At 38.7% G+C, this 13,977-nt stretch overlaps 1 protein-coding gene across 17 annotated transcripts in view; it reads left to right on the top strand.

Annotated features, from left to right (window-relative positions):
• The window catches only part of CPNE8 (copine 8), a 285,586-nt gene that overhangs the window by 123,480 nt on the left and 148,129 nt on the right, over positions 1-13,977 (top strand). For 14 of the 17 annotated variants that reach the window (XR_005223777.2, XR_005223778.2, XR_005223779.2 and 11 more), the window contains 3 exons: positions 1,056-1,159; positions 5,104-5,208; positions 12,520-12,561. Coding sequence is in view for 12 of the 17 variants with exons in the window: in XM_043551226.1 (XP_043407161.1) it covers positions 1,056-1,159; positions 5,104-5,208; positions 12,520-12,561 (251 nt within the window). In the remaining 5 variants the exon portion in view is untranslated. Of the gene's footprint in view, positions 1-808; positions 945-1,055; positions 1,160-5,103; positions 5,209-12,519; positions 12,562-13,977 lie in introns of those variants that run through there. The other 3 variants (XM_043551195.1, XM_043551211.1, XM_037889106.2) reach the window with 2 other exon arrangements.

Raw genomic sequence — 13,977 nt, 5'->3', positions numbered from 1 at the left:
GTCTCCCTTACAGTCTTTCACAAAAATATCATAGTCCTTTGTCTGCACCTGAAATTTCCCTTCAAGGTTGTAACAAAACTCCATCTTAACTAGTCTATAAACTTGACAGTATATTTTCCCAAGCTTTACTTTCACTCAGGGAAGCACAACTTAGAGGGCTAATGCTCCATTTGGTTCAGTCTAAGGAATACAAGCCGTCACCTAGGTTTTTTTTTTCCTCTCATTCAGAAAAGAGTAACAGTCAGGCAATCACATACCAATGCCTTTCTAAGTGAATTAGAATAAGTATGGAAAGATTTATAAACTTACATCTGTTTCTCTTCTAGAAGGGCTTAGAGTGCACTTGGCTGGAGCAAGGGCTGCTTCTGTAGCCTGTCTTTGACATACTGTTGGTGGAGTTGCTGTCTGTGCTGTTAGCTACAATATTCTCATATTAGAAATCTGTAGAGTTGCCATGTGGAGCTCTATTTCATAACGTTAGAAATATTCCTTAGAGCTGGCATCTAGATCAGATGCAACTTGGTGAAGTAGTATTACAGTCTCTATTTAACTAGGACTCCATGTTGTACTATCCAGAGACAAGAGTACTGCTTATCCAACTATCCTAAGAGTAGGAAAGTGCAGAGGCCACTCAAAGAAGAAATGAAGGTTACTTGTCTGTAACCAAATTCTTTGAGATGAACTCTTCATATTCACACTCCCCACCCACCTTCCCCTCTTACTCAGTCATAATTTCAGCTTTGGACCCAAGAAGGCAATGGAAGGAACTGAGGCATTTGGTGCACCATGACATGTCTCCCTATTATAGTACTGCCTTCCAAATGCTTGGATACAAAAGGGGTCTGAGAGCACTTCAGTGAGCACTGCTTCTAGAAGGTTTCACTGGGTCAAGCTGCACTGTTGGCATATCCCAAGAATGTGAATGTGCAGAGATTATGTTGAAGGTGAGTAATCTTAAATGCTCACATATAAATGAACTACTTTGTTTTGTTGTTTGTTCTTTATTTTTGCAGATGACAAGCTGAGCATAATTTGTGTCTTTATTTCTTTTTTAGGATTCTGTACTTATGCAGTTTTGTGCAAACAAGTTAGACAAGAAGGACTTCTTTGGGAAATCTGACCCTTTCCTAGTATTTTATCGAAGCAATGAAGATGGCAGGTAGATAACAAAATTATAAAGACAATAGGGATATCTGATGTTGGTAGTTATAATACACAGTTATTGCATTTTGATGATGATTGTCAGACTGCAAGCTCTAATTTATTCTGTAACAACAATTGCTTGGAATATAGTTTACTATTTTAACAAGTTCATTTACCTAAACTAGATAATGGTATGGCAATGTAGAAATAAGACTATTATTTTAGCACACAGTTAAAATAACGTAACTAAGGCATTTTAAAGCTGGGTTTGTGAGTAAGCCTAGAGTGCTATGAAAAATGGCATGGAATTTATTACTGTTGGAAATAGATCATGTGGTATACCTTAACATGTTAATAGAATTCTAGATGCATCTGTGAAGAATATATTAATGCACAAAGATTGATTTAGAGAAGAGTCCTTTTGCTGCAAGTTTGGAGATCTATTTTAACCTTTTCATTAGAGTCCTGAGGGAAAAAGACTTATGAACAAAATTTCAAAACCTCTCAATACATAAATGATTTTCAGATGTGTCTGTCTTCTACGTTCATGCTTAAGTCACTAAAATAGATTTATCTCTGTTGTGTTCCACTTAAGAAATATCTGAGCTACTAATTCCTGGTCCAGGGACTGCTTATGTGGGTCTATTAGCAATTGGCTTAACCTGTTTTCTGGAGTCTTCCTTTCTGGGATACTCCTCATTGTCATATTCAAGAATGTGGCAGTCCAGAGGCTAGCCATGCCTGATGGTGGGTCCATGGGGAACTAGCCTTACTGGCAAATTCTGGAGCATAAGCTGTTCTATATAAGTGGCTGTCGCCAAGAACTGTGCCTCTCTGAGGCAGTTTGCTGGAACAGCTCAGCTCCGAAAGATTATAAAGTGCAGCAGGAAAGTACTTGGGCCTCTATTGAAAAATTGCAGGCCACTCTCTCCTCTCCCTTCCATTGATGCATTCAGACAGTCAATAGACAGTCAATGGGGAACCTCCTGAGTGCTGGTAAGTGTGGCTGAGCGCTGTCCATAAGAACCACACCCCACCAGTGGTAGGCATAATTGCCTCTGTATGCTGCTGATAGTGACCACAATGAGCCTTTAATTCCTTACTTGCCCCTAGGGTTGCCACCTGTCCCAGTTTTCTGAAGATCATCCCTTTTTTGAGGTAGCTGTCCTAGGTAATTTGTAAGGGTGCTCAGTGCACACACTGAGCTGTCCATTTTTATGAGCTAAGGATCATCCCAGATGCCCAGGTTTTTTGTACCTCAGAGGAGGCAACCCTACAAGTAGCCTGTTAAATCTGATTATAATGGGATACAAGGAGCAGCACTTCAGAACTCCTGTGAGAGGCTGGATCGATACTCCCCAGCTTGGCTCAGAGCTTCAGGGGCTCCCTCACAATAAGAACAAGAATAAAAGATAGGGTTTGTGGAGCTTAGGAAAGGATTTTGATGAACCTGGTAAGCAAGAAACTGTCATTCTCATCAGCCCCCTCACCCTTGCACATCCCCTTCTCCTTATCAGATAGAAGGAAAGACCCCGACCCAGGAAATTATCTGGTTCTTGGGAAAATAGCAGCAGCTTAGGAGCTAGGAGCACCAGGGAAGCCAGACGCAAGGAGAAATCCCCAAGGAACTGTGTACAGAGCAGGCTGCAGCAGAAGCCAGGACACAGTCATTGGAACAGGGTGTGACTATCGGACATTATAGCTGCAAGCAGGTCTGTGTGGGACTTTTGAGGAATCCGCAGTTCAGAGGCGCTCTTCTAATTGAGCCTGGGCTGGAAATCTGCAAGATCCTATTTGATTTGAATAGAAGACTGGACTGGAGAGGCACCCCAAGCACTAGGCCTAAAGAGTCCTAACCTTTCAAATTATAACCTCTTTTTTTATATGTTGTTTAATTATAAACAGCTATGTGTCATAAACCTTTCACACATCTTAGTTGTACATTATCTGAATAGGTCATATTCCCCTAACTCAACAATTAGGTGTAAAACAGCTAATAATGCTCAGGTTAGATCTTATATATGATTAAAATAAATAATTTCTTCTAATTTTCCAAAGGAGAGAGATAGTTATTTTGTTATAAAACTGGTAACCAATACATCCAAACAATTAACAGTGTGATTTTTAGTATTAAATTCCAAACCTAAAGTAGAATAGATTCTTTTCAGTTCAGCTACAAAGTACTTATAGGTATCAAAACTTAACTTCCATTTCCAAAATATATCTCCCATTTAATGGAATCATTTATAGGGAATACATTTTAACTTATTTTAGATAACTGATAAATAGATGCCACGTTAGAATTCATTGCAGTACCTCTTTTCTGAAGAAAAAACATTTCAAATTTAAAATAACTTTTATTCAACACCCTTGAGGTTAATTGAATCATGAATATAAGAGATGTGCCATCATATTGCTCTTTATTTTAAAAGAAACAAAAAACAAATCATTAATGCCACTGAGATGCCACTGGTACAAAATCTCATTCCTGACCAATAGTGTTTTCACTATTTTGAATGTAAAATGAGGGCCAAAAGATCATTTTTAAAATAAATTAATGGTATCTCTAAACAGAAATTATGGGAATTGATACACAAACGGACCCTGAATGGGATATCATTGACTATTTCTCACTGTCAAGAAATGTTACATGGAGCTGCACAAAACTTGGCATGTATGGGTATCTGTTGCTACAACCTGTCTCCAGAAGCAAATGATTATTATTTACATAGCAGCAATAGTGGCTGGACACTGCTCAGACAAGAACGACTACATGGTCTGCCTCAGTAAGTTTACAATCTTGTGCATACAAACAAAGCAGTGGGAAATGAGAAGTGATAAGCGCAGGCTGATTGGACATGAGGTTTACAATGTTCCACAATTTTTGTTCAGATTTTGATTTGTTTTTTTAGTGGAGTAAATATTCTTCCATGTGTAGTTTGGAAATCTTTTTCTAAGAGAAGGATTGAGGATTATGGTTCTCTACTGGTATGATTAGCTGGCCTGAGAAAACAACTTGCAGAACACCCAGATCTAAATTCTGTTCTGGTTCCTGGGGCTACAGTAGTTGTGCATTCCACCAAAAATTCTATAATCCCAATACCCAGAATAGTCCACCTGGGATTTCCTTCCAAGTCAATCTGTGCGGACATATCCTATCCATATGGAAGATAAAGCAAAGTGATGCAAGCTGTGAAACAAGTTTTAAAGTCAATTGCACTCACTGTTCTTTTTAACCAGCTTCTGGGTCTGTTCAACATTTTAAGTGTCCTATTTCTGTGTAGTTCCTTCTGATTGTTGCGATTGATGTATCCTGCAGCTGTTCTCAGATAATGGACAGATTACTAAAACTTGCTATCCTTCAGTGAATGTGGTTTCAAGGTTTGAACTTTCTAAAAGGATTCTCTCTGCCTAGTGTCCAGTGGGTGTCAGTGGCCACATACATGCAACTTTTTCTGGATGTGTGGAATCACATGATTCAGAAAAAATGATCTGCATTAAAAAAAAAAGAACAGGTCCATATACATTTTCTGGAGCTAGGCCATGCATTAGAAGGGTCCTGTTGGTCTCTCTGAAGTAGGTCTGTCCAAGTCCAGAAAAATAGCTCAAGAGTTGTTCACTGTGCAAGCAGTCAAAGAGTAACAAGGACCCAGCTCACCTTCTCCGAGTTCCAACGTTTATAGAACCAAATACCGCAGTTAAAATGAACACAGCAGTCATGAATTGGCACAACTGCAAGTTTATAAATTCTAAAGTCTGCCCTTTTCCAGTTAGGTAAAATCTTCCTAGTCCTAGACTTCATCGTACTTCTGTTTTAGATTGTATTTGGACATACTAGCTTTAGAATTAAATTATTTAAATACTGAGGTAGAGCAATAAAGAGATTGACTACTTCTGCATATTTGTGACTCCACATCTGATCACTCAAAAGTGAACAAATATTTATTTATTTTTTTTCAGTTTTACGATCTGTCACAAGACAGAAGTTGTAAAAAATACATTAAATCCAGTGTGGCAGGCATTCAAGATCTCTGTCAGAGCGCTGTGTAATGGAGACTATGACAGGTAAGATAAAGACTGAATTCTATATGCAGAGATAATTTTCTTTTCACTTACAAATTCTTATGTGAATAACTTCTGTAAGCATTGCTGCTTCTGAATTTTTGGTTGCGTTATTTAATCTTCATTTTAGAAGACAAAATTAGTTCAAAACATTGGTTACATTTTAAAAAATATTTATCTGAATCCTTTACTTAGATGTGAACAAAGTTCCTTTTAGTTAGGAGATAAGTCACAAGAAATAGGCATTTCACATAAATGAGCAAGGCAAAAATATGAATCATGCAGCAAGTATCATGAGTAATTCAAACTAGTAAATAATCCTCTCTCCATCAAAAGGAGTCCCTGCTACTACTGTGCACAGAAACTAGTTTCTACTCTGCTTCAGTGAGAAGCAAATACTGGTGCACTACTTTCCTCAGGGGTGGAACTTGTACATTAGAGGATGCTGGGAAAAAGTCCCCAAAAAATAAGGTATTTTATCAAATGGTTTTTGTCTGCAGTGTCCTTATGTATGTGGCAGCTGGACCCTGTGTGCCTGAAGTACATAGGAGTCAGACCAGCTCAAGACCCAACCATGCGCAGAGTCTAGAAATGTTTGGCATCTCCAAAATTCTTACAAATAGACATACTCCACATTAAATTCTAACAGGACGCACAAGAAAAAAAAAGTAAACTCTACATGTTGACTACCTCTCATTGTTACCACCAATGTTTTCTAGGTGCACTGAGACATTGTTGCAATTGCAACTGGCCCTTCTCAGCCCATTTATCGTGTCCCTGCTTCCCTGTCTCAGCCTTGTATCTGGAGCTGTCGGTACATCTCACCCAGTCCTCAATGGACACCAAAAACGTACACCGCAGTCTGTCACTCAGCCTACTCCAAGTAGTCAGTACTAAGCAGCATAAGAGCAAGAAGCATTCTTATTCACCAAGAGTTGAGAACCACACTTTCATGATAATAAGCCTAGCAAGCCTTTCTCTCCCTAAAGGATACACAGAAATCCAAGCCTAACTGACCCAAAGTTTTTGAGGAGAAGGGGAAATTTCTTTAACATTCTTATTGGAACTGTAGGTTGAGGACACCTTCCTGGGTATTTTTAATATTGAGGACACAAGCAGAGTAGAGTTCAAGGCTCTTGTCTCAGTATATTGCACTACTTTCTATAGTAAAGGAAAAAGTTTTTCCCAATCATTACAAAAATGAAAGAATTGTCCACATATGTTTCAAACAGAGGACGAAAAGGATCAATTGTGTTTTAAAAGGGCCTGGACAATAAATCTTAGCTGACAAAGGTGTTTAATAAATTATGAAACACTCCTCAAGGATAAGTGGAATTTTTGAATTTTGTTATGAAACTCTCTATGAATTCCCATATTTCAGAGGGCTCTAAGAAATTGTATATTCACTTATAGTGAACAGCTTCATCTGATCGGTCAGACAGGAAGAAGAACACTTTAAAGGAGGTATATGTTTGATACAGATGACAAGGGCTTGAAGGCAGATCTAAATGCATCTTTTCTCACTAAAGATGTTGACATTCGGGTAGTGCCATTATACCTACTGATTTTCTAGCCAGTGCTACTTTGAACTCTTTCAAGATATTTTGCTAATGATGGTGAAGACAATACACATTCCTGTAATGAATTAATCAGTAATGCTTAAAAAAGCATTTTCAGATCTTATCAGTCTTACAGATCTATCATCATGCATCCAAATTCCAACTTTCTGAAGATCTCCTCCTTTCATTCATGTCAGGGAAAGAATAACCTGTTTTCTCAGAGTGAAAAATCTATAATGAAAAAATGTTTTAGAATACAAGAAACTTAAATGAAATCCTTTTGGTATATAATATCAATTGTACACCAGTGTGAACTTTCAGAATCTGTAGGTTTTGAAGACATGTTTAAATATCTCTTGCACATCTCATGTGAAATGTATAAAATTGAAGATCAATAGCTAGCCTTCTCATCATGGAACCCTTTGGGGAGAGTATGTAGCCTGCTCAAAGAAGAGTTACCCATCCTGAAATAGGCAGAAAAGAAACTTTTGGCACTTCATTCACATAGCTGGGAAAATAAATATCGCTACAGACTGGCTGAGTTTTTCTATCATGTACCATAAGCAATAGAGAAGCCTTTTTTCCACATATGACAGGTTTCAGAGTAACAGCCGTGTTAGTCTGTATTCGTAAAAAGAAAAGGAGTACTTGTGGCACCTTAGAGACTAACCAGTTTATTTGAGCATGAGCTTTCGTGAGCTACAGCTCACTTCATCGGATGCATAGCATATCGTGGAAACTGCAGAAGACATTATATACACACAGAGACCATGAAACAAAACTTCCTCCCACCTCACTCCCCCGCTGGCAACAGCTTATCTAAAGTGATCCTCAAGTTGCTGTTGCCAGCAGGAGAGTGAGTTTGTATGTGTGTGTGGGGGGGGGGGAAGGGTGAGAAAACCTGGATTTGTGCTGGAAATGGCTCTACTTGAGGATCACTTTAGATAAGCTGTTGCCAGCGGGGGAGTGAGGTGGGAGGAAGTTTTGTTTCATGGTCTCTGTGTGTATATAATGTCTTCTGCAGTTTCCACGATATGCTATGCATCCGATGAAGTGAGCTGTAGCTCACGAAAGCTCATGCTCAAATAAACTGGTTAGTCTCTAAGGTGCCACAAGTACTCCTTTTCTTTTTCCACATATATTATCTACTTTGTAGTGGGGGTAGAGAACTCATGGGAGATTTGGCTATTTGCCACAATTGCAAAGTGTAACTATTCTAAAGCGGATAAATGGAACCACATTAAAAGGCATAGACAAGTTATCTGTTGTTTTTGTAAAAATTCCAACATTACCATACCTTCTCTGTTAACCCTTATTCCCAAGTTGCGAAGAAAATTGAACCAGGTTGGTCTCCCAAGTGTCTGGTTTGTTGAACTGACACTTTGGACCATGCAGAAGCCCTGGCCACCACATAAACAACCTTTTGTCTCAGGAACTGATTTATTATGACAGTTTTCAGCTATCAGTCACTGTGGCATGGTTTGTGGCTGAAGTGTCAAGGTGTATTTGGCTAAGTAACTAGCACACCTCTCAGATCTTGAAGTCAAGTAGCAAATAGCTAGAATAACAGACTTCTTGTGATGTGCTACTTTTTATGATAAACTAACACGGGTATTTCCCTTTCCAGTGCTAGTTCTAATTTTCATAATTTTTCACCAGTGTGACAAACTAGTCTTTGGAGATGTTTTCATTTTTGTTCTAAAGAGTAACTTTCACACTAATCAGGAGGCGTCCTTCACTTCCTTCTCCATGAACCTGAAATTATGTTTTTAAAAAAACATATTATATATTAACAGGTTTCAGAGTAACAGCCGTGTTAGTCTGTATTCGTAAAAAGAAAAGGAGTACTTGTGGCACCTTAGAGACTAACCAGTTTATTTGAGCATGAGCTTTCGTGAGCTACAGCTCACTTCATCGGATGCATAGCATATCGTGGAAACTGCAGAAGACCTTTGATGCATAGCATATCGTGGAAACTGCAGAAGACCAATATATATAATTTAATATTATATATTAAATGATGCAGTCCAAGTCCTTAAATTTTACTTGGAAGAGAGAGAACATCCAGACCACCTCATCCCCTCATTGCCTCTTTTACAAGAGAACAGAGAGGCAAAACAGTTCCCACAGCATTGATTTTTTTTCTTTAATTCATTCAACTATTTGTAAAGCATACCTCCAAGAAAGAGTTCCTTTCCAGGAAAGAACATCAAACCAGTGATCTGAGGACTAAAATTAATTAATCTAATGTGTTTTAAAAGAAGGAGGAAAATCAGTAGGTATATTATTTTATGTCCTTAGTTCACCTCACTGATATTGAATAGAGTCCATTCAGTACTGGAGCTTTTCCAAAAGCAGAATGTTCCTCTTCCAGTAAATGGTTTTTCTGAGAAGATACAATCTCCTGGTGGTTTTTGTTACGTATCAGTCTTGATGTTTGATATTAACAAGATCTGTTAGTGTGTTAGTTCTGAGGAAGCCATTTTCCTCAATACTGTATACAGTAGCAGCAGTGACCCTTTGAAGCAGGAGAATTTTCTCCCAATCACCCATAAAGAGTGGGAGGCAGGGAAACAGGTAGGGAAACTTTTTTTCATGTATGTTATCATTCAACATTTGCTGCTCTCTCTGACACTGAAGACTGTCTTATGGATGGATAAGTGCCTAATAGTTCAGCAGTTTAGGGTATAATTTCCTAAAATATAAAGAACGCATTGTCAACATTGTGCGTGTCGGATGAATGCATAAATAATATTAAGAAATACCTAGCAATATAAGAATTGCTATACTGGATCTGATTGCTAAACTAATCCAATATTCTGTGTCAGACAGTAGCCAATACTATATTCTTCAGAAGGAGGTACAAAATACTCTCTAGGATACAATTAAGGAATAACCCATCCCTAATAGGAGTTTCTTCCTAATATTGTCAATTAGTGGATAGTTGTAGATCCTTATTTTTTTTTTTATGCTAACATTCATGGATATAGCCATTATCCATGTAAATGTCCAATTCTAGTTTTAGTCTTAGACAGGTCTCAGCCGTAATAATATCTGGTGGCAATAAGTCCACAATTTAATTATGTGTTGTATAAAGAAGTTTTTCCTCTTGGTTTAAATTTGCTAACCTTTTCAATTACATTGAATGTCCCCTGGTCCTTGTATTATAAGTAGGGCTATGATTTTGTCATGGAGGTCATGGCAGTCATGGAATCCTTTACTTCCAGAGACCTCTGTGACTTGAGCCCCCAGCGCCTGGGAGCTGTAGGCTTCCCCGCCACCCCGGCGGCTGGGAACTGCGGGGGCCTGAGCTCCCAGCCGCAGAGGGAGACGGGTTCCCCCGCAGGCAGCTCCTAGCCGGGGCGGAGTCAGGGGTGCCCGGAGCTCCGAGGCATCGGAGTGATGGGGGACCATGCACCTCCGAGCCAGCCCCCACTGGTTGACGTGAGGAGCCTGCAGCTCGCCATTTTGTCATGCATATTTTTAGTAAAAGTCATGGATAGGTCATGGGCTTTCGTGAATTTTTCTTTATTGCCCGTGAACTGTCCGTGACTTTTACTAGAAATATGTGTGACAGACTCTTAGCCTTAATTATAAGAAATGGTAAATAGAGCATTCGGTTTACCTTCTGCATGCCATTCATTTTGGAGGGCTTCTGTCATATTCTCAGTTTTTCAGTTTCTCTCATGAAAATCTTTCCAGGTCTCCAGTTATTTTTGTCACCTGACTCTAAGTCCTGTCTGTTTCTGTTATAACTTTTTTGGGATGCAGTGACCAGTTCTGAACATGGTAATCCTGGTGTGGGCATTCTGTTGATTTATTATAATGGCATCATGTTTACGTTCCATATATGCATCCTAATGTTGTCCCAGACACCACAGGAAAAAAAGGCAAGATACCAAGAACATGGTTTAACTAGGCTGTAACATCTGGGAAACCGTCTGGTTATAACTCATCCACTGTCAGACTTGAGGGATGGGGGCTTTCTTCACCCTCCCCACACACCTTTAACTTGGTCCCCACACTGTTCCCAGGACCAGTGTCAACAGAAGAGGGGGGCATCCCTGCAATGGAAATAAACTCTCACACGCTGTGGGGGCATCAGCTTGGAGGTGAGAGCAGCACCCAGGTGGGCTGAAGTGGCTGCTGCAGGGCCCAGGATCAGGCCAGGGAGTGGAACCAGGAGGGGCTTGAATGGGCCTGACAGCTGGTAGGAACCCCTGGGGCCCTCCTTCCCAGCCTGGAGCTGGCTGCCCCCCAACTCGCTAAGTTCTCATTCTCCTCCCCTTCTGTCCTTCCAGCCCCCATTTTCAGGGTGCTTATGCCCTCCAGCTGGGATCCCAGTGCCCTCTCCTCACATGAAAGACGATGGTATGAGAAAGAAGATTTGTCTCCTTACTGCACCAGATTTAGAAGCCAAAACTCCATTCCCCATCATCTTTAGGAGATGCCTTCTTCTAATCTGCTTCCGTTCCTGTTTATCAGGGAACCAGACCCCTATTGTACAAGCATCTGCACTGGGTACCTGCTATGTTTTGACAACATGAGTTTTACAATCTAATCTATCCACCTGGTCACTGAGCCGGTGAAAATACCCACAGCACCTATGCCAACTTGGTAATTCTATTCCAGCTACCAAAGGGCAAACCTGGTCCTACTCTAGTCCCAAAGAGAAGGGATTTGTTGGTCCTGGGTGCAGAATAGCAGTTTGGACAAGGGAAAGTGTTTATAAACCTGCCGCTTGAGTGTGTAAGTGCCAGTAGGATTATGCCGCTTCCTCCTATTCTTGCTTAATCAGTCAAAGAGCCCCCCCATCCTCAAGCCCATGCGGGGGGTCGGGGGGGGGGAGGATGTGCTCCTTTAAAGGGGCAAGGGTTTTCTTTCCTCTGCTGGCACAGTCAGTCTCCCCACCTCTGAGGTGGCAGGTATATGGGGCAAGTTTGCCATTTTGACCATTACAGCATGTTTAGCTGAGGCTTTCATTGAGCTGTCCCCAGCAACAGATCTTTTTTCTGAGTAGTTAGTTACTTTTAATTAAGAACCAAGATATGTGTAGGGTAGTTCATATGATTACTTCCCATGTGCATTGTCCCTCTGAAGTTCCTCGGTCTTCTCTAGTTTTTGACTAACCTAAATAACTTTTTTTCTTTTTGGCAAATCTTGCCTGCCTACTGTCCATGCCCTTTTCCGGATCATTAATAGACATTAAATAACACCAATCGTAGCCGGAACTCTGGAGCACTCCACTGTTGAACTTTCTGCATTATCAATGTGTGAGAGATGGTATTAGAAAGGAATGTACACTCCTAAATCTTGTAATTTGTTAACCGGTTTTGTGCTTGAATCCCAGGCATATTCTGTGGAAATGATCCCATAAATCCCATGTAAAAAGAACAATTTTGTCTTTAATGAAATTTTAATTGTATTTATTTTCATTAACATTTTTTTTTATTTGAAGAAAATTACTTGGACTAAAATGAATTTAGTATTAAATCTTAGCTGGTATGAAATGTTTTTTGTAGGGTGCTGGATGGCTAAAAATGTTAAATAATGGGAAATCATAACTAAATAGCTCAAGCAAGTATTTTCTACTTAAACTGAGCAAGCAGCCAAACTGTCTGACCTTTCTGCTTTTAATGGAAAACTAATCTTTCAGAACAGAGTGCGTTTTCATTAGCATATTTTTTCAAAAATTAAGCATGGTGTTTAGTGAAAACTTGCATTTTAAAAATATATATATATTTTTCTTTTGCAGAACGATTAAAATAGAGGTGTATGATTGGGAAAGAGATGGAAGGTAAGATACTTCTGTATTACAATCACTAAAGTTGGATTGTGAAAATTTTGTGCATTTTAAAATCAATTTTAGGGGTTAATTTTTCTTCAGTGAGAATTAGATATGCATATAATGTCAATAGCTATTATGTATGTGTATTAAGAAAGGAGTACAGTTCCACATAATTACTTCCTTGTTTCAACTAATATTCTTTTTAGATTATTGTAGAAAAGGCCCAATCTTTGCATAATTTCCAATGCTCACTAAAGGTATGAGAGCTGCTTGGCCTTTGCAATATGGAAGCTACTCTCTAATAATAATTCCAAAGAAGAGCTGCAAGTTTGTTTACCCAAGAATTATTGTAAGCCCTGGGGCTATAGTAATTCAGCTGGGCATGGTCAACCTGTAGAGCGTGGGCAGAACTCTCCATTTGAACTTGTTTCAAAAGAAAAGATATGTTGTGCGCCTTTCCTGCTCTCCTTCCTCCAGTAGATGTAGAGATTCACATCACCAAGTACAGCAGGAAACCACTCCCAATACTAGACTCCATGCCGAACATGAAGAGATCTAATACTTAGATTCAAGTTGGCTGCTGTTACTTTTTTTTTAATGGCTTTATGCTTTTATTGGCTAGTTGACACTTTTAGCTTCTGAATATGCTGTTTGGTTAATGAATATGCAACATTTTAATTGCTTTTTTTGGTGACAGAAAAGATTTAGATAACTTATAAAGTTAGTTTTAACTGTTATATTTTCTTAGATTTTTAAAAATTTGTTTACTTTGACAGAAAATGAAATTTTGTTTTGAAAAAGTTCAAACTTCTATTCCTTATATAAGTTTTTGGTTCTTAAAGTAGTTATTAAAATTAAATAACTCTTGGAAAGTCTTTGGCCTAAGTTATTAACTTTACATGACGATTTTTGAAATGAAGATTTTCTTGTATTTTCTCATTGGGTGAGGTTTTACTTGTGTGTTGCCAGTAATTAATTTTTTTTTCCATTAATTGAAATATTTTGTACTTAAATGGTGTTACATATTCAGTAATTTAATCTAGCATTATATAGTCTTGCTATATTTGTACATAAAATATTTTACTACTCATATAACAAAGATATTAGGCAGTTCTTATATGAAGGCTTGCATTTAGATACAAAATATTTCCAAATATAAAATGTTAAAATAAGCTTATGCCATCTTAAACATTTGAGAAACAAACACCAAAGATTTAAGTGGAAACGTGAGTTGGAAGTCAACAATATATTTTGTAAAACATTTTCCACCATAAATATTTTCCAATATGCTTTACAAATACATTTATTGAAATAAGGATAATTTTGGAACTTTTTTGTGTGGATTTTAAACTCAAGCGTTCCTTTTAAAAGAAAAGAAGGGGATGGGTATTATAGGCCAACTTTACCTCTAGATTTATTGCTTTG

Source organism: Chelonia mydas, chromosome 1 (assembly GCF_015237465.2).
Source record: "Chelonia mydas isolate rCheMyd1 chromosome 1, rCheMyd1.pri.v2, whole genome shotgun sequence".
Lineage (NCBI taxonomy): Eukaryota > Metazoa > Chordata > Testudines > Cheloniidae > Chelonia > Chelonia mydas.
Note: the sequence above shows the minus strand (reverse complement) of the source record. Positions and strands in the feature narration are given on the sequence as shown.